The sequence below is a fragment of the Orcinus orca genome, chromosome 20 (genome assembly GCF_937001465.1).
Source record: "Orcinus orca chromosome 20, mOrcOrc1.1, whole genome shotgun sequence".
Classification (NCBI taxonomy): Eukaryota; Metazoa; Chordata; class Mammalia; order Artiodactyla; family Delphinidae; genus Orcinus; species Orcinus orca.
In genome coordinates, this window is record NC_064578.1 from 17,070,804 (window position 1) to 17,095,891 (window position 25,088).

Here is a 25,088-nt window from a genome sequence, read left to right on the forward strand (position 1 = left end):
AGGGCCTCACATGTAAAAGTTGTCATTACCTCCAGATAAGTTATACATGGAGTTCTAAATATGTTTGAAAGTGTTAATTTGTTAAGGTAAACTGTTCCAAGTGACCATAATTTCATAATAATGTTTGAGATTTCTTCACTTTTTAAAAAACAAGGAGCTTCAAAAAATTGAAGTGTTTTAGAGTTCACTTCACTTCTGAGAGAACCTGTCCCCAGACACCCTGTGCTACCACAGGCACTACCCTCAACTCCCTGAACACTCCCTTTGGACTTTCATACCTCAATGCTTTTGCCCTACTCATCCTTCAAGATTTGGCTCCAAGGTCATAAGCTCGAAGGTGCCCCGAGACACTACACAAAATATCACTTTGTTCATAACTGTTATATCACCCAAATTGTGGTGGTATAAATTAGCTCTCAGTACTTATTTGTTCACTAAATAAGAGTCCTTCTAAGGCTTCAGTGGACTTGAAGACTAGCGAGCATTACAGGGAAACAGAAAAGGGATTAAACTATTACAAAAAATGACAAAAACTACAAAATGTCAAGAAACCTTTTATATTAACAAGTATTTTTAATATTTACTAGAAAGTGAATGGCTCAGAGCCTGATCTTTCTTTCCCTGGCTATTCCCCTAAATCAGTGGTTCTCAAGTGTGGCCCCAGGTCAGCAGCACCAGCATCATCTGGAACTTATTAAAAATGCAGATTCTCCCACCCTGCCCAGACCTACTGAATCAGAAACTGAGGATGAACCCCAGCTATCTAGTTTTCCAAGCTCTCCAGGTGATCCTAATTCACAGTCAAGTTTGACAGCACTGATCTAGATCATTCTTCTTCACCCTAGTGTCTACAGAATTATTGCCAACTTCAATAAACCTCTTTTATTGTGGAATCTAGTTTCTATATACTCCCTCCCTTTTTAGGCAACAGGAGCAATTGAGGAAGAACTTAGAGATACAAATATTAGCGTTGAGTGGATTATATTTTCTAGGCATGAAATAAAAACTTGATTAGAGTAAGGTGAATGAATGGAGAGGAGACCCAGGCACCTCAAAACAATTCAGAAGTGACATCAATAAAGTTTAGGAAGAGTGGTATGGGTTGAGAGTGGGAATAAACATGACTCAGAGATTCTTACCTCGAGTGCCTTTTTTGGTAATGCCATTCGGAAAAATAGGAACTCAACCAGTGAAGAAAGTTTAAGCGGGGTCAGGAGAGAAAACTACCTTAGTTTTAACCTTCCTCCGGAGTGAAGATGCCAAAAATTTCAGAAAGATGTGGCCAATGGCTAGGCTAGGGAATAAACAGGGATTGGACCTGTAGATTCCAAAGGCATTCCTATAATGCGATAATTGTGATAAGCCTTGGGGATAGATAGTATTGGTGAAGGAGAAAACTTAGATACAGAGGCCAAGACAGTTCTGTGGTGGGTGCCCCGTGAGCAACGCAGAAGAGATGACAGTGAAGGAGGGTGAGAGATCATCAGAGACACAGCGGGACCAGGATAGTGATGTAACACCAAAGTGAGGCAAGGAGACAGTCCAGAAAGAGGAAATGGTCAGCATTGTAAAATTCTGCAGAGAAACTGAAAGTATAGAGAAATAAGAACAAAAAAATTGATATGATAGGGAATTCCCTGGCAGTCTAGGCACTTAGGATTCGGCCCTTTCACTGCTGGGGCCGGGGTTCGATCCCTGGTTGGGGAACTAAGATCCCACAAAAAAGAAAAAAAAAAAAAAAAGGAGACATCTGGGGAAGGAAAAGGGATTTGGGCACCTATTAAAAGACCCCCGAGGGCAGTGAACAATTTTTGGAAGTACGATGGATAAAGTATAACCAAAGGGTGGGCTTCCCTGGTGGCGCAGTGGTTGAGAGTCCGCCTGCCAATGTAGGGGACACGGGTTCGTGCCCCGGTCCGGGAAGATCCCACATGCCGCGGAGCGGCTAGGCCCGTGAGCCATGGCCGCTGAGCCTGCGCGTCCGGAGCCTGTGCTCCACAACGGGAGAGGCCACAACAGTGAGAGGCCCGCGTACAGAAAAGAAAAAAAAAAAATTATAACCAAGGGGTAAAAACTAGAGTGAAGACTTGACAAAGAAAGTTTAGAATAACTCAACACCTCTGAAGATGGATGACTGAAAACTCAAGTCATCATTCAGCCAAAATTCGCCAGCATGAATTTCTAATAGACCAGATCTCATAATTATGAAATCTCAGCAAGTAATTATGAGCCTTATGTAAGTGGCGTAAGAGATCCTGGACCCAAGTTGCTCAAAATGAAGCGGGGGTAAGTAAGCAAGCAGCGGTCGGTATGACACAGTAGTAAGAAAGCGGCTCTGAGTCGGTTTGTTTCAGTGTTAATCTCGATACCTCACTAACTACCCATGTTAGCTGGGACTAGTTTTCTTGAGTAGCTACCCCTTACCCGTAAAATAGTACCTATTTCATAGGGTTGTTGTGATCTTTAAATTAGGGCATCTGTATTGATTGACTCTTAACAATGAAACTAATACAGACTATTTGCATTTAAGCGTAAAGAAGGCGCTAAGGAGCAGACGCCAAAGCGAATTTCCTCGGGTGGCACCCCGCCCCTCCCAAGGTTTGACCCCGCCCACACCTCCCAGGCAGAGCTGGCGGCCTCACCGCGCATGCGCTCGGAGAGCCCTGAGCCGGAAGATGCTGCGGCGGCCGCCAGGAGACGGGGCCTAGCCGCGGCTGCTCTTCCCGGCTCCCAGATGCCCAGATCGGGACAGAGGGGCGGGCGCAATCTGCATGCGCATGCCCGCTCCGGCCTCGATGGACCAAGATGGCGCCGGTGGAGCACGTTGTAGCCGATGCAGGGGCTTTCCTGCGGGACGCGGCTCTACAGGTACAGGGAGCTCCGGCGGAGAGGAGCGGGGTCTGGGCTGGTGGCCCCTAAAGGAGCTTGGGAAATCGTGCAGCGCGCTGCGTGGTGCGGGCGGGTATGAGTTGGGCCGATCTCTCCTCAGGACATCGGGAAGAACATCTACACCATTCGGGATGTGGTCAGCGAGATTCGGGATAAGGCCACGCGCAGGCGGCTCGCAGTCCTGCCCTACGAGCTGCGTTTCAGGGAGCCCTTCCCGGAATACGTGCGGCTGGGTGAGTGTCTCTGCCCGGTGTTAATGGCGAAGCTGGTTCCCGGGTTGCTGACTGAACCTGCTCTGGTTCTAATGGGAGTCTGGATACTTTATCAGAGTTGATTTAGAAACTGCACGGTCGGGCAGAAATAGAGACACAGATGGAGAGAACAAACGTATGGACACCATGGGGGGAAAGTGGCAGGGGGTGGTGGTGATAGTGGTGGTGGGATGAATTGGGAGATTGGGATTGACATGTATACACTAATATGTATAAAATGGATAACTAATAAGAACCTGCTGTATAAAAAAATAAATAAAATTCAAAAAATAAGTAAATAAAAGAAACTCCACGGTCTAGGAGACCGTGGTGGGAGAGAGGAGTTCTGGGTCATGAGTCAGCCAGGCCTTGCCAGTTACTAGTTATGTGCCCCTGGGAATATCACTCAGACGCTCTAGGCCTCGGTTGCCTCCATCTGTAAAATGGGATTAACAGTACCTACCCGAGGGGTTGCTGGGAGCATTAAATGAGGAATAATGTCACTCAGCACAGTGTCCAGCGCTTTGTAAGTATTCAGTAAATTTGTTTGGATTAAAAATAGAAGATGGGAGGGAGCTGCAAGAGGGAGGAGATATGGGGATATATGTATATGTATAGCTGATTCACTTTGTTATACAGCAGAAACTAACCATTGTAAAGCAATTATACTCCAATAAAGATGTTAAAAAGATTTTTTAAAAAATGGAAGAACCCAGATCTCTTACTCTCGCCCATTTCTTTTCAGTAGATAAGAGTGATGACTGTTTTGGATATGGAGGCCAGCCTCAAGTCAGAAAAAGGGATGGCTTTTAGGCCTTACATTAGTCCTGAAAGAAAACTAAACAACTCTCACTTGGCTTAGGAGTCAGCGTTGTTCTCTTGTTAGGGATCAAGGCGATGATCCTGCCCAGGAAAGGACCTAGGTGGTTGGAAGTGTTTTAGGGTTTAAAGACCTGATAATGGAGATGTTGCTACCTACACTATTTGTGACTTCTTTAGCTTTCTCCAGCATCCTAGCTGTGTGATCTTTGACAGGTTACTTAATCTTTCTGAGGAAACACTAACAGTACGTACTTCATAAAATTGGGCTGAAACATTCCCACTCCTGGGCATATATCCAGACAAAACTATAGTAATTCAAAAAGATACATGCACTCCTATATTCATAGCAGCACTATTCACAATAGCCAAGACATGGAAACAACCTAAATGTCCATTGATGATGAACAGATAAAGAAGATATGGTACATGTATACAATGGAATACTACTCAGCCATAAAAAAGAACGAAATAATGCCATTTGCAGCAACATGGATGTAACTAGAGATTATCATACTAAGTGAAGTCAGAAAGAGAAAGACAAATAACCATATGATATGACTTATATGTGGAATCTAAAATATGATGCAAATGAACCTTTTTGAAATAGAAACAGAATCACAGACATAGAGAACAGACTTCTGGTTGCCAAGGGGAAGGGGGTTGGGGGAGTTTGGGGTGAGCAGATGTAAGCTTTTATATATAAAATGGATAAACAACAAGGTGCTACTGTATAGCACAGACAGCTATATTCAATATCCAATGATAACCATAATGGAAAAGAATATTTTAAAAAGGAATGTATGTATATGTATAACTGAATTACTTTGCTGTGCAGCAGTAATTAACAACATTGTAAATCAACTATACTTCAGTTTAAAAAAAAAAAAGATTTGGGGCTTCCGTTTTTCTTGGGATACTGATCCTAAGTTCTTTTCATACTTTCATTATGGTTATCCAAGGTCATATAGCTCTTTGCTTTTAACTGAAGTTGGGAATCTCTTGTTTACAGTGACTGAGTTTTCAAAGAAAACTGGAGACTATCCCAGCCTCTCTGCCACAGATATCCAAGTACTGGCACTTACCTACCAGCTGGAAGCAGAGTTTGTTGGGGTGTCTCACCTGAAACAAGAACCAGAAAAGGTAAATAAGAAAGATAGTTGGTTTTATCTGTTTTAACTTTTTTTTTTTTTTTTTTTGCGGTACGCGGGCCTCTCACTGTTGTGGCCTCTCCCGTTGCGGAGCACAGGCTCCGGACGCGCAGGCTCAGCGGCCATGGCTCATGGGCCCAGCCGCTCCGCGGCATGTGGGCTCTTCCTGGACTGGGGCACAAACCCGTGTCCCCTGCATCGGCAGACGGACTCTCAACCACTGCGCCACCAGGGAAGCCCTGTTTTAACTTTTTTATTATGAGAACTATCAGATGTACAGAAGTAGAGGGAATAGTATAATGGACCCAGTGTCCCCATCATCCTGCCTCCACAGTTGTCAACTCATGATCTGTTTTCATCTTTACCCGACCCCAGCCCTGAATATTTTGAACTCAGACAGCCTAACATTTCACTGATAGATATTTCTTGGTGTGTCTCTAAAGATAAGGTATGTCTCTAAAAAAAATAACCACAAAACCAATATTACACCTACACAAAATTAATAGTAATTCCCTGATATCATCAAATATCCAATCTGTGTTCACATTTCTCAATTATTTTATAAAATTTTTTTAATAGTTTACTTGTTTGGATCAGGATCCAGATAAGGTTCATACGTTGCAATTAGCAAACATGTCTCAGTCTTGACCTGTAGGTTCTTGGTAACGTTGGTTAAATTTAAAAATGCAGGGACTTCCCTGCTGGCACAGTAGTTAAGACTCCACACTCCCAGTGCAGGGGGCCCAGGTTCAGTCCCTGCTCAGGGAACTAGATCCCCATGCTGCAACTAAGAATTTGCATGCCACAACTAAGGAGCCCGCCTGTCGCAACTAAGACCTGGTGCAACCAAATAGATAAACTAAATTAAAATAATAAAATGCAGAAAGAGTAAAAATATTCTCATTTTTTTTGGCTGTGTTGGGTCTTTGTTGATGCGGGCAGGGTTTCTCTAGTTGTGGCGAGCGGGGGCTGCTCTTCATTGCGGTGTACGGGCTCTAGGTGCGCAGGCCTCAGTAGTTGTGGCTCACGGGCTCTAGAGCACAGGCTCAGTAGTTGTGGTGCACGGGCTTAGTTGCTCCATGGCATGTGGGATTTTTCTGGACCAGGGCTTGAACCTGTGTCTCCTGCATTGGCAGGCAGATTCTTAACCACTGCGCCATCAGGGAAGCCCCTCTCACTAGTTTTTTAAAAATAGAATTCTTTTCCAGAAGCAAGCAAGAAAGAACACTTTAAATGACTACCATTTTTTTCAACTCTTGCTACCTTCAAAATTCTGGGTTCCTGTTGTGCTTTTAGGGACTTGTCCATCTTGGCTAAGTTGAAGAGACTAATGGTTTTGTGCCTGGACCCCATTGCCTGTTTCTAGGCCAGAGGATTTTGAAAGATAGATTATTAACCTTATACTGTAATAAGTAATTTCAAGTAGTGTTTGCAAAGAATTACTTGATCTCCGCTGTCTAAGGTCATCAAAACTGTAGTGGGCTCATGATTCTATTCTAGTCAGAACTGCCTTCACTTGTTTTCAACCAAGTGTAGAGTCCTCCAATCCAAGAAGTCTAAAAGTGATGCCTAAAATATAGACATCTGTGTGTCACCAGAATGTTTTGGGGCGATGGGAGTGAAGGGAATAGTTTCATATAAACTCTGACTTTGTGGCTCAGCTGGGTTTCTGCTTTGGCTTCTGTCAATTTGAGATTCCTAAAAATTGCCCTTTCCTGCAGTCTTTTGGGCAGGAATTAGCTGTTTTGTATCAGAAGCTTTAAAACAGCCTGTCTTGACCCAGCAATTCCACTCTTAGGCATTTATCCTAAGGATATAACCAAAGATACTTCCAAGTTTTACACATAATGATGTTCATTAAACCTTTATGTCTAGGGACAAAAAAGAAATGTCCTAAAGTGGTTATTTGGTAGTAGTGGAATCCCTGAATAATTCTTTACGGGCTTCCCTGGTGGCTCAGTGGTTAAAAATCCGCCTGCCAATGCAGGGGACACGGGTTCAGCCGGTTCAGCCCTGGTCTGGGAAGATCCCACATGCCGCAGAGCTACTGAGCCCGTGCACCACAACTACTGAGCCTGCACTCTAGAGCCCGTGCACCACAACTACTGAGCCTGCACTCTAGAGCCCATGCTCCGCAACAAGAGAAACCACTGCAGTGAGAAGCCCACGCACCGCAATGAAGAGTAGCCCCTGCTCACCGCAAGTAGAGAAAAGGCCGCACGCAGCAACAAAGACCCAACGCAGCCAAAAATAAAAATAAATTTATTTTTTTTAAATTCTTTACATATATTTTTATGTTTCCCACTTTTTAAAAAACATTGAATATCTTTTATTTCAATAACCAGGGGGAAGTATTTTGTTTTCTGTTTTTTAAATTACTCTTCCATGTTGAATTTTCAACCTGCATTTCTTTGCTTAGAGCTGTCACTTTTTTCTTTTCTTTTTAAAGGTTAAAGTGAGTTCATCAATTCAGCACCCAGAAACTCCTCTACACATTTCTGGTTTCCATCTGCCCTCAAAGGTAATTTCTTAGACAGGCCAGGCTCTTCATGCTCTTTTCTGTTACATGTCAGATCTCCACAAATTGTCTGTTTAGAGGGAACCAAATTTACCTAGACAGATAGCATAGTTTGTCCATCCTTGTCTGATCTGGCTTGTATATCGTATATCATTTCATTTATAACCCTCTCAATTTTCAGGTTTTAAAATTATTTTTCTTTTAACTTCAGCCTAAACCCGCACGAGGAACAGTAGAACATGGACACCCAGTCGGTGAGCCTGAGGACCTAGAATTCAGTTCCTTTGTGTTCTGGAGAAATCCTTTGCCTAATATTGATCGTGAACTGCAGGAGCTGCTGGTAAGGCCCTGCTTTATGATCTCCTGATGACAAGAGACTAGCGTCTCCCAGCTGCTCCTTTGGGCGAGAAGTTTGAATTCTGTTAACGTTTCAGATTGACAAAGGTGAGGCTATTCCAAGTGAGGAAGAGAACGAAGAGAATGGATTTGAAGAAAGGAAGGACCAAGACAGTGATGATGACGGGGGTGGGTGGATAACCCCCAGCAACATCAAGCAGGTCCAGCAGGAGATGCAGCAGTGTGCCATCCCGAAGGATGTGCGGGTCGGCTGTGTGACTACAGACTTCGCCATGCAGGTGCGTGGAATGGGCATCGGCTGGCCCTGGGCTTGGTGTCGTACCCGTTACAGGCAGTGGTCCTTTGGAGGTTTGGGGGTGTGTACAGGACTGTTGTGTAATGCTTCTTTTCCTGGCTCTAGAAACTTTGCCTGTGCTCTTTGGTAATTTTTAGTTTTGCTTGGAGGTTAGGGAATCATAGTATACCTACAGAATGTATGTGGTGTATTAAATTTCTGATGTTCAGTATTCATGATCTGTTGCTGCTTTTCTTTCAGTGTGTGTAACGTCCTGTGCTCAGTTAAGTATTTGGAGACTGTAGAGGTTTTGAGTCCAGAAATGAGTATATTTGCTCTCACACAATAAATGTCTCTGTTAAGAGAGATTGCTAAAGGAGGCCTTGGCGAAATGATGTTCTCGGTCCATGGCACCTGAGAGAAGAAAAATCTGGGTCCTTGTCCTAGTTTACATGTCTTGAGAGGTATCCTAAGCTTGCTTTTCTTTAGCAGAAGCCCTTTATGAGCCAAACCAGGGTTTGGGAAGTTCTTTTAACTGTGATTATGCAGATATTAAACAATTCTTGGTTTTGCTATGAGTTCAGTTTCTCTTTAACTTGTTGGTTGCAGAATGTCCTGCTCCAGATGGGGCTGCATGTGCTGGCCGTGAACGGCATGCTGATCCGCGAGGCCCGGAGCTACATCTTGCGCTGCCACGGCTGTTTCAAGTATGTAGCCAATAACCTGGGCTCAGTGCCCCTCTGTTGAACACTCCTCTGTTCCTAAACCTTCTAGAGACTTCTTGAAGGAGAACCTTGCCTTGTGTACAGGCATTCCCTCCACCTTGTCTTTCCTACTCGGGCCAGGTTCTGCCCCCACCAGGGCACTGAAAGCCCTGGGACAGAGGTGGCCAGTGACCTCCCACCTGACAAAGCCAGGGCGGGTGTTTTTTGTCCCTACCTTTGTGTATAGGATTAAGGGTGTGGGTTCTGGAGCAAAGAGCCCTAGTCGTTTAGCAGTAAGTGCCAAAATGTTTATGGATGGGATAATGTCTGGGACTTGATTTGAAATAAAACAGAAGTGGGAGGAATGGGTGAGGGTAGAGATGAAGCTGGGTGATGGGTCCATGAGGGTTCATTGTGCTCTTTGGTTTACTTCATGTTTGAAATTTTCTGTTTAAAAAAAAAGTGGACTCTGGATCCAGACTATGTGGGTTCCAATCCAGATTCTGTCTCCTAGTAGCTGTGTGACTTTGCAGAAGTTGGTCAGCTTCTCTGTACCTCAGATTCTTCTTATGTAAAATTAGAAAGGTGGTTGTGAGGAACTAGGGAGATCGTCACATAAAAGAGTGCTTGTCTGGCGCATAGGAAGTGCTCCATTGAGGTGAACTGTTTAGTTCACTGACCATGCACTCCTCCCCATTTCTTTTCTGCCTCATGAATTGGTTTTTCTCGTGGTGAGGGCTGGTGTTGTGTGGAAAGGCCCCCAGATCCGAGATCTGGTTGGAATGGAAGAGACTATACTGCAGCCCTGCTGTTGAGTGAAGCGTGGCCCTGGGAACTTGGTGGCTTCCAGCCTTTCCACAGATTCAGTCTAGACATGGTAGCCATCATGTCAGGTATCTGGTGGAGCCCCTTACTGTGGAGGCCTGTGTGCACTGCTTTCCGAAGCAGTAAGGTGTCTCTCCCTGTGTCCCCAGTGCTGTTCCACTGACGGTGGAGTAGCCTGGATGAAGCCCTCCCCCACGTGGCTCGGGGCCCATCTCTGTTACCGTCCTCTGCAGGTCTGCTGGGGAGCCACTCCTCAAAACTGCCTCTGCATTCTTTGAATCTTTAGTGTGTAAACGTGCCAGGCTCATGTCGGTAAAGCTTTTTGCTTCATGAAATCTCATTTCCCCCATTGTCCTTTGTTACAAAAGCTCTAAGTTCCTCAAATTAACATTCGTTCTTAGAAACACTTGGAAATGTTCTCCATTCTTGTTAGATTAACCCCAGTGACTGAGTGGTTTCTTGCACAAAATAATTATTTCCTAGCCCCTGTTGCTTAGTTCACTCGCAGAGACTTCAGGAAAGGGCTTGGCTTCTCTGGCAGTTTCACGCAGCTCTTGTGTCCTTACCACTGGGAACTGAGGGAGAATTCCTCAAGGACAGACACCAGGGCTCCTGCTTGGTCCCTGACAACAGCAGCTTTGCCTGTTCAGGTCCATCGTTGGGCCTTGAGCGGGTGGGAGAGAGGCAAGGCCTGTGGGTCTGCCTCAGCACCCACACCCATTCAGTCATAGCAGCTTTGATAGTGTATCCTGTTGGTTAGTAAATTCTCAGCACCTCCAGAGCCACCTCCTGGCTTAATGCCTAGGCTGATACTTGGGCACAAGGTATTCAGAAATAGTTGAGTAATGTAATAATATGACCCTTGAGAAAGTATGGTGGTGATAAGAGCACTGACTCTGGAGCCAGATTCCCTGGGCTTATACCTGCCACTTACTAGCTCTGTGACCTTGAGCAAGCTACCTTACCTTGCCTTCGTTTCCCCATCCGTAAAATGGAGATATATCAACTTCATAGGGTTATTTTGACATTAAACTTGTGGAATAATGCCTAACAAAATTCAGTAAGAGTTCATTATTACTGTAACAACATTCTGCTCAGTTTTCTTACTTACTAACTTGCTCCTTATGTCATTTACCTTTGCCGTGGGAGCCGTGCAGCAGCAGTGTGCTTATATCAGCAGCGTGAGGGCAGGTGGCCTTGGTCTGGGATGTGTGCGGTGCAGTCCAGCCTGTCCCCATTTCTTGTGTCTCCTCCTCTGAGGCCTGAGACTCACCTTGCGCTCTGGGGATGGGGTTTGCTGCCTCTGGCTCCAGTGTGATGCATCTCCTTTGTTTCTGCAGGACAACATCTGACATGAGCAGAGTGTTCTGTGCACAGTGTGGAAACAAGACACTGAAGAAGGTGTCTGTGACTGTCAGCGATGATGGAACCCTGCGCATGCACTTTTCCCGCAACCCTAAGGTGCTGAATCCTCGGGGCCTCCGGGTGAGTGGCGCATCTCCCGCTCCCCTAACAGCAGGGCCCAGGTCGGGGAAGCGAGACCTTTTAGCACCAGGATCGAAATGATCAGAGAGGACAAACAGACCCTCCTGGTTTCTAAAGATAGTTATTGAAAGCCTGTGATCCAGGGACCAAGGCAGGTGGGGAGAGCTCACAACTCAACCTCCCTGTGAGGTTTTTGAGGAGTTTGCAGTCTAAGGAGAAATAACCAGTAATTCCACACGGTAAAAAGCAAGGGCCAAATATATGTGGGGTCAAAGAGGGATGGTTTGCAGGACGGTGGAGGATGGATTTGTGTGGGAATTTGAGGATGGGTAGAATGTCTAGAAGCTTCAAGAACCACAAGGGAAGGTTGTGTAAATACTCAGCACAAGAGAGTCCTGGGCTGGATACACAGTGGGGTGGATTTGTTTTGAGGAGTCAGGAGAGAAGGGTTGACAGGCAGGCAAGTATGAGTGTGGCTGACCTGGCTCTGAGTTCTCCAGGTATGGTGCATGCCACTAACGTTAGAAAGGTTGTTTTTTTTTTTAACTTTCTATTTTGAAATAATTTTTTTTAATGGTATCTCGTTTTTTTTAAAATAAAAAGTTGCCAAAAAAGTACAAATAATTCCCATTTAGCTTTCACTTAGATTTCCCAATTTAATCATTCACTATATTTGCTTTATCATTTATATTTTTTCTTTTCCCCTAAACCATCTGAGAGTAAATTGTGCATGATGCCCTTTGCACCTAGATACTTCAGTGTGTGTTTCCTGAAACAAGGACTTCGTCTTAGATACCCACAATACAATTACCAAAACCAAGAAGTTAACATTACTTCAATACTATCTAATCTATGGACCATATTCAGACTTTTTTTTTTTTTTGAGTTTATTAATTAATTTATTTATTTTGCTGTGTTGGGTCTTCGTTTCTGTGCGAGGGCTTTCTCTAGTTGTGGCAAGCGGGGGCCACTCTTCATTGCGCTGCGCGGGCCTCTCACTATCATGGCCTCTCTTGTTGAGGAGCACAGGCTCCAGACGCACAGGCTCAGTAGTTGTGGCTCATGGGCCTAGTTGCTCCACGGCATGTGGGATCTTCCCAGACCAGGGCTCGAACCTGTGTCCCCTGCATTAGCAGGCAGACTCTCAACCACTGCGCCACCAGGGAAGCTCCAGACTTTTTTTTTTTTCCGGCTGTGCCACGTGGCACGTGGGATCTTAGTTCCCCAACTAAGGATCGAACCCATGCCCCCTGCATTGGAAGTGCAGAGTCTTAACCACTGGACTGCCAGGGGAGTCCTTAGACCATACTCAAACTTTGCCACAGATTTCTTTTACAGCAAGAGAAGGGTGTTTGTTTGGGGTCCAGGATCCAGTCTAGGATCACATGTTGCATTTCACTGTTGCATTTCATTGTCCTGTCTCCTTAGTCTCTTAAACTGAAGTAGTTTCTCAGGTCTGCTGTCTTTCATGACCTTGACAGTTTTGAACAGTTTGAAGAGTACAAAGCAGTTACTTTGTAGACTCTCCCTTACCTTGGGTTTGTCTGGTGTTTACTCCTGGTTAGATTCAGGCTGTGTCCAATTTACTGCTGATAATAACTTTGATCACTTAGTTGGAGGTTTCTTGTGTAACCACAATATAATTAACAAAACCAAGATTACCAAATTTCCTGTAAGGTTATTATCCGTGATTAATAAGTAACTTAGAGAAAGATAGTCTGATACTGTGTGAATACTGTTTCTCATCAAACTTTTACTGGTTAAAGTCATCTGAATCAGTTTTTACAATGAAGGTTGCCAAATGGTGATTTTCTAATTACATCATTTCTTCTCCATATTTATTACTTGCCATTCTGCTGTAAAGAGGAACTTTCCCATATATCATTTATATGAGTGTGGTCGCATGTATTTTTATTGTAGTCTGTAGGCTGTGATCCATTGCTATCCTTATTTATTTTGATACTCAAACTGTTCATGGAGCCCCTTCAGGATGGCTTCTGTGTCCTTCTGATGTGCCCCAGTTATTCTTTGAACAATTTTACTTTCTGGCACAGCAAGCTGTTCCGACTCTTATACCTCCCTGCCTGTGCCCTGGAATCAGCCATTTCTCTAAGGAGCTCTTAAGTTTTTAGAAGCAAAGATCTGGGCACTGGACAGTGGGTATGCTTATTGTCCTAGGGTGGCATTAATTCTAGGTCCACAGTGGACAAAGATGGGAAATATTATATATAAATACACATATTAATACTTTTTCTCTTATCTGTATTAAAAATTGAATTTATAACTTCAGATTCAGTTCAACACCACAGAGTTCATTCTAGCCCTCCCTCTAATATCCATAACACCCTTCATAACACCATTTTCCATAATTATAATTTTGTTCAACTGGAGTGTGTGTGTGTGGTTATTTCAGAAGTGCTAACCTATACCATTATGAAAATGGTACCTGCCTACTAGGGTTCTGTGTTTTGGTGTAATTCTTTCCGTCTTTTGTTGAGGGAATGTAGTCACAATACCGTGTTGCTTTTCATCTGTGAGGTGAGAGTAGGCTCAAGTGGGAAGATGCATGTCATGTACTCAGTGCACAGTAGGCAGTGACGATAGACTCCGTTGGTGTCGTCTGCCCACGTGCAGAGTTGTCAGGTAAGCTTTACGTAACAGGATCTGATGTGTATAAATACGAATCCCCGTCCTCCTAATGGCCTTTCCTCGTCTTATTTGCAGTATTCACTCCCCACTCCCAAAGGGGGCAAGTACGCCATCAACCCCCACCTGACCGAGGACCAGCGCTTCCCTCAGCTGCGACTTTCCCGAAAGGCCAGGCAGAAAACTGACGTGTTTGCCCCTGACTACATAGCTGGGGTGTCTCCCTTTGCAGAGAATGACATCTCCAGCCGGTCAGCTACCTTGCAGGTCCGAGACAGCACCTTGGGAGCCGGCAGGAGACGGTTAAATCCCAATGCTTCCAGAAAGAAGTTTGTGAAGAAAAGGTGAAGCATGAGCTCCACAGGCAAGCTGGACTGATGCTGTGACTGCCCAGGAGACCCATGTCTCAGGTCCCCAGCTGTGCCAACTCCACAACCACTTGGACACAGAAGAGGCCTGGCTTCCATAGTGCTGCCCCAGGACTCACTGTGGTGCCTCGGGTTGGGTTTGTGGTGGAACCCGCCATCCCTCGGCCTGTGTGTATCCAGGAGGTTTATGTGAACATTGTGACCTGACCTACTTGGACATGGACAGCTGCAAGAGCAAAGGATTCCAGCACCAAGAAGTTTGCAACAACCAGCCACACCCCTTCCCTCTTTAGTATAAAAGAAGCCTGAATTCTGACTCAGGTAAGATGGTTCTTTGGGACAGGAGTCCACCATCTTCTTGGTCTGCTGGCTTTCCGAATAAAGTTGCTGTTCCTTGCCCCAACAACTTGTCTCTTGATTTATTGGCCTGTTATGCAGTGAGCAGTATGAGCTTGGACTCAGTAACTCCTTCTACCTATAAAAGTCCTTTATTTTGTACAGCTCCTTGGAGCTCCTTTCTTTGTGCTAGATGGGATGCTGCCTGATTCATGAATCATTAAATAAAGCCAATAAGAGCTTTAAAATTTACCCAGTTGAATTTTGTATTTTAAGTTTTGGTAGTAGTGGTGGGATCTGAAGACTCCTGATGACTTCATAGACAACAAGAAATACACGTGTTGATATCCACAAATGCTTTGAGTTCTTTTTTTTTTTTTTTGGCCAGGCTGTGCAGTATGTGGGATCTTAGTTCCCTGACCAGGGATTGAACTTGTGCCCCCTGCAGTGGAAGTGCAGAGTCTTAATCACTGGACCGCCAGGGAAGTCCCTGAGTTCTCTTTCTTTGTCACTGTTTCTGAGGGCCGTGGTAAGTTCCTCTTGATACGAACTCCACTCTCTACATTGAGCTCCTGGTCTAATTGGCTTTCCAGTCCAGGATTTATGGGTTGGTCTAGACTGACAGGAGTCTCTAACAGAGCACCAGTCCTTAGCCCTTGGTTAGTCTGTGGTCCCAGGACACAGCTTAATGGGTCAGTTTGAGCTGACACCTGGAACCCAAGTCCCCAGCTCTCAGTTAGTCTGAGGGCTCAGTTAGTCCCCACCCCTTTTTTATTTAAATTTATTTATTTTTAGCTGTGTTGGATCTTCGTTGCTGCATGCGGGCTTTCTCTAGTTGTGGCAAGCAGGGGCTACTCTTCATTGCAGTGCGCGGGCTTCTCATTGCAGCAGCTTCTCTTGTTGCAGAGCACAGGCTCCAGGTGCGCGGACTTCAGTAGTTGTGGCACGCAGGCTCAGTAGTTGTGGCTCATGGGCTTTAGAGCACAGGCTCAGTAGTTGTGGCGCATGGGCTTAGTTGCTCCGCGGCGTGTGGGATCTTCCTGGACCAGGGCTCGAACCCCGTGTCCCCTGCATTGACAGGTGGATTCTTAACCATTGCGCCACCAGGGAAGCCCATTAGTCCCCTTTTGTTGGGTTCTGCTGGTTCGGTCTGTAGTTCCACTTTGGGAACCATTTGTGATAAGCACCTAAGGCCTTCTCTTGGCCAGTCCACAGTGCCATCTCCTTGGTTACTGCAGTGTCCACAGTTCCGTTTCCTTGGTTACTGTTGGTTTCTGTTAATGTGCATATGGGGTAAAGGAATAATAGATCTATTGTTAATGGGCATCTTGAAGCCAAAACCACAAAATTGGTGGGCACAGGTTGAGCACTTAAAAGCTGATAGAATGCTCGCCATCTAACTAAGAATCCTGTGTTAAGATAAATTGGTCATGGAATGGGATAGGTCAACACTAGGTCACCTGCCACCTCAAGAAAATTTCCATACAATGAAGTATATTGTAAAACACCACAAAATCCCCAGACCCGTGGCACATCCCTCTTAGGTATTAATTTGGCTCCAAGAGACCCAAGGCTTAACTAAAGAAATGAGATCTTCACGTTTCAAAGAACTGAGCATGCACCACCTGGCACAACTGCTTGTTTTATGTTTAAGAACTGTGGTCCCAGAAGCTGTAGATATCTACTAAAATGGCAAAATCTTACTAAGGCAATTTAGAGTTGCAATGGCCATTATGGGCAATGTTCTAATTACACAAGTTTGTTCACTTTACGAAGTGCACTTGAAAGAATGGAACACTTATTTTAAGTGGTATGCAGAAGGCTTGGAAAGGCTTTAAGATTCCAAAATAACTTCACTGAAAGAGTCATTGCAAAAGGCTAATGAAAAATTAAAGGTGTAGTAGGTACTTAAAACAAAAGACTTTAAGACGGTGGTAGCTTCTACTACTCCTCTCTATCCTCCTTTCCCTGAGTACTCAGTCTATTAGTCCTCTATCTGAATTGCCTTTCCACTCTGAATAAGCTATAAAACTGTAACAAAAGTCGACCAAGTTAGTGACCTCACAGCTGCAACCAGTTCCAAGACCAGAAACCTGAAACACCTGGGACTCCCTCACTGCGCCCTCCTAGGGGTCCATCAACAAAACACTGGCCCAGAATTGGTGTCTCATTTGCAATCAACCAGGACACTGGAAAAAAGATTGTCCTCAAAGGTTTTTGTCAAATCGTTCTACACCAAATTGAATGGCCCCCGTATCCACCCTTGAAGGAGGCCCCCAAGAGGGTGCCTCCCATGTGGATGGGACTCCAAGGGATTCTCTGGTAAACTCTACCAGTTATTCCCTTAAATATCCAAGGGGAAACTAAAATTAAAATTGGCAAAAAACCTTGCCAAATTCTGGTAGATACCTGGGCTACATTCTCTAATTTAAGCCCCATCTGCCCTGGAGCCTGCAGATGGGATCCTGGGAAAACTGACAGAAGTTGGCAAAAGATGAGAATTCTTACAAGAGCCAACTCTCCTGGATCTCTGTAGTGCCCAGTCAAGAGAGGAAGGTAAAAGTCCACATTGTCCCTTCCTTTCCAAATTTAGACTCTCATGAATTTGGTTTTGAGGTACCCAATGGTTGATCTTTCTCTCTCAGGGACAGCTATTGCCTTCTCATTTGTCTTGTTTTGTCCTGTGAACTTGGCTTGGCTTTCTGTCTGGTTGTCAGTCCTTGCATAAGCAGGAAACTCAACCATCAGGTTGGGCACCCCAAAATATGACTGGGCAGAAATGTGGGTTTCACCCTGTTTTCAGCTAGACATGGCCAGACAGATGTGGGTTGCACTCCATTTGCAGTGAGGATCCTACCGACTATTGGCAACTCTCAAGAGAATTGTCTTTATTTGGGTTGTCTTTGGGAAGGTTCTGGATCTTGGGGAATGGAGGGAGGAGTACCCTTTGCACTCTCTTTGGAGACTCCTCTTGTATCCAAGTGGTTGTTTAATACTGACAGGAATATTTACTCTCTGTGCTGGCTGAAACCTGACAAAATATTTGAAAGGATTGTTTCTTTTTTTTTTTTTAAGCAGCGCTATGGTCAGAATTGGCCAAAACAGAAGCTGATATTCAGATCCTGATAGGAATTTTGTGAGTGTTTTTTTTTAAGGCCTTTTCCGCTAAGCTAAATGAAACTATGTACCCAGGGGGAAAGAAAAACATCCCAAAGACAAACAGCTCTAAATCTAGAACATAGGAATCTAGGAACCTTTTGATTTCCATCTTAGTTGAAGAGCTTCTCCTTGCTATGAAGAAGCAAATTAAAGATAATGTAGTTGGACGGGTGGATCCAAACAAGTTGCAACCCAATTTTTCCAGGAATTAAAAACAACTGTCCTTGTATTGAAGATTGGGTCTTTACAAGAACTGAAATGCAGCTCTAGAAGCAATTCAAAGCCCACCTTTCCTTTCTACCAATTCCCAAACCTCCCCTATCCATCTTAAAAGACTTGTAGATATTGTAAAGCATCTGGACTTAGGGAACAAAAGTCTTTCTTGGTGAAACTTACATTCTTTCTCTGTGCCTTTTGAGATGGAAATGTTCTACCTAGTTCCCTCTAGGAACCAAGGTAATTCTTATCAGAAGCGGGGGGGAAAAAGGTTATTTGAAAACTAGGCCCATGAAAAATCTTAAAAATCTTCACCACAAGTATTACTGAAAAGCTTTAGGTATCTAAGCAGGACACCTTAACTTATTCCATCTGCCAGAAATACAATTTGGATCCAACTGTTCTATTTTAAACTAGTAAATTTTGCATTATTGTACCTGTCCCATAGCTAAAATTATAAAATGAAACCTATAAGATCCTATTTGCATCTGTATGTTTATGTATGTCTATATGTTATAAATGTGTAATTTTTTTCTACCTCCAGATGGTATTTGTAAAGAGTTCTATTCAAGTTCATGTGGTCTAGGATAATCTTTGGTAAATAAAAGCTAGTTTGTTTGTGGTTTAATTAAAACAGGCATGCCTTTAGAGTTGTCAGCATTAAATATAATACTTTTATTCTACCTAGGTTTATTAAAAGTCAGATAAGTTCATGTTATCTCTGTTACAGAATTTGTCAGCAAGAAAAAGAATTTAACATGATGGTTAGCTGTTTAATGTCTCATGAAATTTTCTTGAGTAATCTAAACATAATTTTTAAGAAAAAGTAAATTAAATAGAGGTAAGATAAAATTTTAAAAATCCTCAAAAAACTAAAAATAGAGTTGCCATATGATCCAGCAATCCCACTCCTGGGCATATATCCAGACAAAACTATAATTTGAAAAGATACATGCACCCCTATGTTCATAGAAGCATTATTTACAATAGCCAAAACATGGAAGCAACCTAAATGTCCATCGATAGATGAATGGATAAACAATAAACAAGATGTGGTGTGTATGTGTATATATATATATATATATATACACACACATACACACACACATATATACATACACACACACACACACACACACACACACACACACACACAGTGGAATATTACTCCGCCATAAAAAAGAATGAAATAATGCCATTTGCAAGCAACATGGATGGACCTAGAGGTTATCATACTAAGTGAAGTAAGTCAGAAAGAGAAAGACAAATACCATATGATGTCACTTATATGTGGAATCTAAGATACAACACAAATGAAGATATCTACGAAACAGAAACAGACCCACAGATACAGAGACAGACTTGTGGTTGCCAAGGGGAAAGGGGCATGGGGGAGGGAAGGATTGGAAGTTTGAGATTAGTAGCTGCAAACTATTATATATAGGATGGATAAACGACAAGGTCCTACTGTATAGCACAAGGAACTATATTCAATATCCTGTGATAAACCATAACAGAAAAATATGAAAAAGAATACATATATGTAAAACTGAATCACTTTGTTATACAGCAGAAATTGACACATTATAAATCAATATACTTCAATACAATTTTTAAAAATTTATAACTGACCTTTTCAACAATAATTATGCTTCACAGTATGTCAACTTAAAAATAGTTTCCAGGGGGCTTCCCTGGTGGCGCAGTGGTTGAGAGTCTGCCTGCCGATGCAGGGGACACGGGTTCGTGCCCCGGTCTGGGAAGATCCCACATGCCGCAGAGCGGCTGGGCCCGTGAGCCATGGCCGCTGAGCCTGCGCGTCCCGAGCCTGTGTTCCGCAACGGGAGACGCCGCAGCAGTGAGAGGCTCGCGTACCGCAAAAAAAAAAAAAAAAAGTTTCCAGGAATTCCCTGGCAATCCAGTGGTTAGGACTCTGCGCTTTCACTGCCGAGGGCCCAGGTTGATTCCCTGGTTGGGGAACTAAGATCCCACAAGATGCGCGGCGCAGACAAAAAAAAAAAAAAAAAGTTTCCAAAATCTTTTTGGTACTTGAAACCTTAAAGTTATGCTGAGATAAGTTAAGTGATGGATATTCATTAAATATCTAGGTCATTTCCAAACAAGATAAAATACTGAAACATTAATTACTGGTGTATCCACTTTTGGTTTCCTTTTACAGAGAAACTAAAAATATTTGGGTCTATCAGTAAATATCTTGTGTGCCACATAGAAACATTTACTATGAGAAAGAATATACTTCTAGAAATTATAAAATGTATTCATAAATTTGCCAATCCATGGAATGCTAGTGTAACAGACAGTCCACAGTTGCCTACTTCTTAGTTTCAGGAGGAATAAAAGATTCTACGGGTTAAAAATTCTAATATATGTAATTAAAATGACTTACTACAGCCATTATGAAAAACACTATGGTGGTTCTTCAAAAAGTTAAAAATTGAACAACCATATGAAACAGCAATCCCACTTCTAGGTACACATACAAAGGAATTCAAGTTAGTATCTCAAGAGGATAGCTGCACAACGATGTTCATTGAAGAATTAATCACAATAACCAAGATATGGAAACAACCTAAGTGTCTGTCAACAGATGAAAGGATAAAGAAGATATAGTAAATATATACAATGGAGTATTATTCAGCCATGAGAAAGAAAGAAATACTGCCATTTGCAACAAGATGGATGGACCTTAAAGGTATTATGCTAAGTGAGATAAGCCAGACATAGAAGAACAAATACTGTATTATATCACTTACATGTGGAATATCGAAAAACTGAACTTGTAAAAACAAGGGCTAGGGGGTGAGGGAATTGGAGAGATGTTGTTGAAGAGTACAAACTTACAACCAGGAGATAAGTTCTGGAGATGTAATGCAGCATAATGATTATAGTCAACTCTACTGTATTATAAATTTCAGTTACTAAGAGACTAAATCTTCACTGTTCTCAATACAAAAAGGAAATGATAAATATGTGACATTATAAAGGTGTTAGCTAATGCTACTGAATAATATTGCAATACATAAATGTACCAAAGCAACACACTATATACCTTAAACTTACACAATGTCTATTACATCTCAATTTTTAAAAATTTTATTTCTATTTTTATTTTTTCATTTTTTGGCTGTGCCACATGGCATGCGGGATCTTAGTTCCCCAACCAGGGCTCGAACCTGCTCCCCCTGCAGTGGAAGTGCCAGAGTCTTAACCACTGGACCACCAGGGAAGTCCCTCAATTTTTAAAAACTACTTAGAAAAATTAACAGTTAAAGGCAACAACTGTATGAAAAGTAGATAAGGAAAGTAAAATGATTCATTGTTCCAGAATGAGAAAAAGGAAAAAAAAATAAACAGGACAAGATCTGAATGGACATAAAAAAGTTATGAGGTTTATAAAAAAGGAATCCTGGGAAAGGAACTTTATGTGTAGTCAAGCTGGCTAAGATTGGAATGAATTTAAGTTTTTTTTTTTAAATAAATTTTAATATCAACAGTACACTGGTGCAAAATTAGAATTTAATTTTCTCTCTGTTAAAAGAAAAAAGTTTTATTGGACTTTTGGTCTGCTTTTGAAAGACTATGGAAGTTTCCTTAAGTTTTAAGTAATCTGCCCAGATAGCAAAGATTTTGTGTCTTATCAAAATAATTTACTGTGCATGTTTTCTTAAGTAATCAAAAACCTGATAAAGACAACACTGTCTTCTCAAAAGAGCTAAGTTTTGTTTACACTTAGGTGAATTTCTGTATTTGCCTTTAACATCATCTATTGTCATTTTGGTTAAATAGATAATTCAGTATTATTTCATAATGATCTGTGATCCTATTTAATCAAATGTTCAAACCTTTTGACATTTTCCCCAAATCAGATTCTAAAGAGAACCACAGAAGACCCAGAATTGCCAAAGCAATCCTGAGGAAAAAGAACAAAGCTGGAGGCATAACCCTCCCAGACTTCAGACAATACTACAAAGCTACAGTAATCAAAAGAGCATGGTACTGGCACAAAAAACAGACATATGGATCAATGGAACAGAACAGAGAAACCCACACACCTAAGGTCAATTAATCTCTGACAAGGGAAGCAAGAATATTCAATAGAGAAAAGACAGTCTCTTCAGCAAGTGGTGTTGGGAAAGCTGAACAGCTGCATTTAAATCATTGAAGTTAAAACACTCCCTCACACCATACACAAAAATAAACCCAAAATGGCTTAAAGACAAATATAAGACATGACACCATAAAACTCCTAGAAGAGAACATAGGCAAAACATTCTCTGACATAAATCGTAGCACTGTTTTCTTAGGTCATCTCCCAAGGCAATAGAAATAAAAGCAAAAATAAACAAATGGGACCTAATCAAACTTATGAGCTTTTGCACAGCAAAGGAAATCATAAACAAAATGAAAAGGCAACCTATGGACTGGGAGAAAATATTTGCAAAAGACGTGACTGACAAGGGATTAATTTCCAAAATATACAAACAGCTCATACAACTCAATACAAAAAACCCCCAAACAACCCAATCAAAAAACGGACAGAAGACCTAAGTAGACATTTCTCCAAAGAAGACATACGATGACCAACAGGCACATGAAAAGATGCTCAACACAGCTATCAGAGAAATGCAAGTCAAAACTACAATGAGGTATTATTACCTCACACCAGTCAGAATGTCCATTATCAAAATATCTACAGGGGACCTCCTTGGTGGTCCAGTGTGTAAAACTCCACGTTTCCACTGCAGGGGGTGTGGGTTCGATCCCTGGTAGGGGAACTAAGATCCCACCTGCCATGCAGCGCTGCCAAAAAATATATATATATGTATATGTGTGTGTGTGTATATATATATATGCACGTGCACACACACACACACACACACAAATAATAAATGCTGGAGAGGGTATGGAGAAAAGGGAAACCTACATTGTTGATGGGGATGTAAATTGGTGTAGCCACTATGGAAAACAGTACTGAGGTTCCTTAAAAAACTAAAAATAGAGTTGCCATATGATCCAGCAATCCCACTCCTGGGCATATATCCAGAGAAAACTCTAATTTGAAAAGATACATGCACCCCAATGTTCATAGCAGCAATATTCACAACAGCCAAGACATGGAAGCAACATAAATGTCCACTGACAGATTAATGGATAAAGAAGATGTGGTGTATGTGTGTGTATATATATATATATATATATACACACACACACACATATATACATACACACAATGGAATATTACTCAGCCACAAAAAAGAATGAAATAATGCCATTTGCAGCAATATAGATGTAACTAGAGATTATCATACTAAGTGAAGTCAGAAAGAGAAAGACAAATACCATATGATACCACTTATACGTGGAATCTAAAATATGACACAAATGAACCTCTCTACGAAGCAGAAACAGAGTTACCACAGGAGAACAGACTTGTGGTTGCCAAGGGGGACAGGCGTGGGAGAGGGATGGATTAGGAGTTCGGGATTAGTAGATGCAAACTATTACATATAGAATGGATGGATGAGCTCCTACTGTATAGCACAGGGAACTATATTCAATGTGCTGGGATAAACCATAACGGAAAAGAATATAAAAAAGAAAGTATATATATGGGTAACTGAGCCACTTTGCTGTACAGCAGAAATTAGCACAACATTGTAAATCAACTATACTTCAGTAAAAAAAAAAAACAACACAGAACATTTCTTTCCATTCTACCTTCCCTCTCTGTCCTTTTCTCAAATCTTTTTTTTTTTTGGTTGCACTGTGCAGAATGTGGGATCTTAGTTCTCTGGCCAGGGATTGAACCCATGCCCCCCTCAGTGGAAGCACAGAGTCTTAACCACTGGACTGCCAGGGAAGTCCCTCCTTTTCCCAGTTCTTACACCATGAAGGTCTTTATGATTCTTTTGCCTTGCTCTGGCCTGGAAAGACAATGCCACTATTCACATATCTCAGGCCATTGCAAAGGGGGATAATCAAACCTCCAAATGACTGTTAGACTTGCCATGCTGCTGCGGATCCTGTAGTTCTACCCATCACAAACTTCCCCCAATTTCTTTTTTTTTTTTAATTAATGAATTTATTTATTTTTGGCTGCGTTGGGTCTTTATTGCTGTGTGTGGGCTTTCTCTAGATGAGGTAAGCGGGGGCTACTCTTCACTGAGGTGCATGGACTTCTCATTGCGGGGGCTTCTTTTTGTTGTTGTTGTTGTTGTTGCAGAGCATGGACCCTAGGCGCACGGGCTTCAGTAGTTGCAGCACGTGGGCTCGGTAGTTGTGGCTCACGGGCTCTAGAGCACAGGGTCAGTAGTTCTGGTGCACAGGCTTAGTTGCTCCACGGCACGTGGGATCTTCCCAGACCAGGGATCGAACCTGTGTCCCCGGAATTGGCAGGCGGATTCTTAACCACTGCGCCACCAGGGAAGTCCCCTCCCTGACTTCTAATGCCTCAGTTTCTCTGGAACAAACTTAGCTCCCTCTCTATTGTGTCAGACTCCCTAGCCCTGGGGTCCATTTCCCTGACTCTGGTTAACAACCCCAAACATGGGGAAACTTGCATCCAGGCTTCATACAAAGACACAAGATAAGGGTAACCAGAAGAAAACTGCCTGTGCAGTCTACAGACCTTAAATTTTCCTGGTTGTCACCTTTCCAGTCTCAAGTCACAGAGTCATACAGAGATTACTAGGAGGCATCATGATTCAAACTTTGCTTCCGTTGGCAGATCCCTACTGCCCAGGCTAAGAGTAAGTACAAATGAGGCTATGATCAAGGATCTCTCCTTAACTCTTGAAGATATCACAGAATCTGCTGCTAAAGCAATATCTGCCCAACAAAAATCGCTAGACTCTCTGGTCAAAGTTATTCTTGATAATAGGAGAGTCCCTGACTATCTTTTGCTGAGCAGGGAGGTAATTGCGCTGTAGCCCATACCACTTGCTACACTTGGACTGACACTTCTGGGAAAGTTGAGACTCAGTCACATAAGACCATTGGATAAGCCAGTTGACTTTAAAAAGTGACTCCTTCTGGACTTCCTTGGTGGTCCAGTGGTTAAGAATCCACC

General features: G+C 42.7%; 1 protein-coding gene across 1 annotated transcript; it reads left to right on the forward strand.

Moving 5' to 3' along the window:
- The first annotated feature begins 2,675 nt into the window (after positions 1-2,675).
- On the forward strand, positions 2,676-14,689 carry NOB1 (NIN1 (RPN12) binding protein 1 homolog). The gene is made up of 9 exons (XM_004273216.4): positions 2,676-2,868; positions 2,990-3,122; positions 4,972-5,102; positions 7,560-7,631; positions 7,840-7,968; positions 8,063-8,263; positions 8,869-8,966; positions 11,129-11,273; positions 13,998-14,689. The coding sequence occupies exons 1-9, from the start codon at positions 2,806-2,808 to the stop codon at positions 14,265-14,267; spliced, it is 1,242 nt and encodes a 413-aa protein (XP_004273264.1). The 5' UTR covers positions 2,676-2,805; the 3' UTR covers positions 14,268-14,689.
- Positions 14,690-25,088: the final 10,399 nt, after the last annotated feature.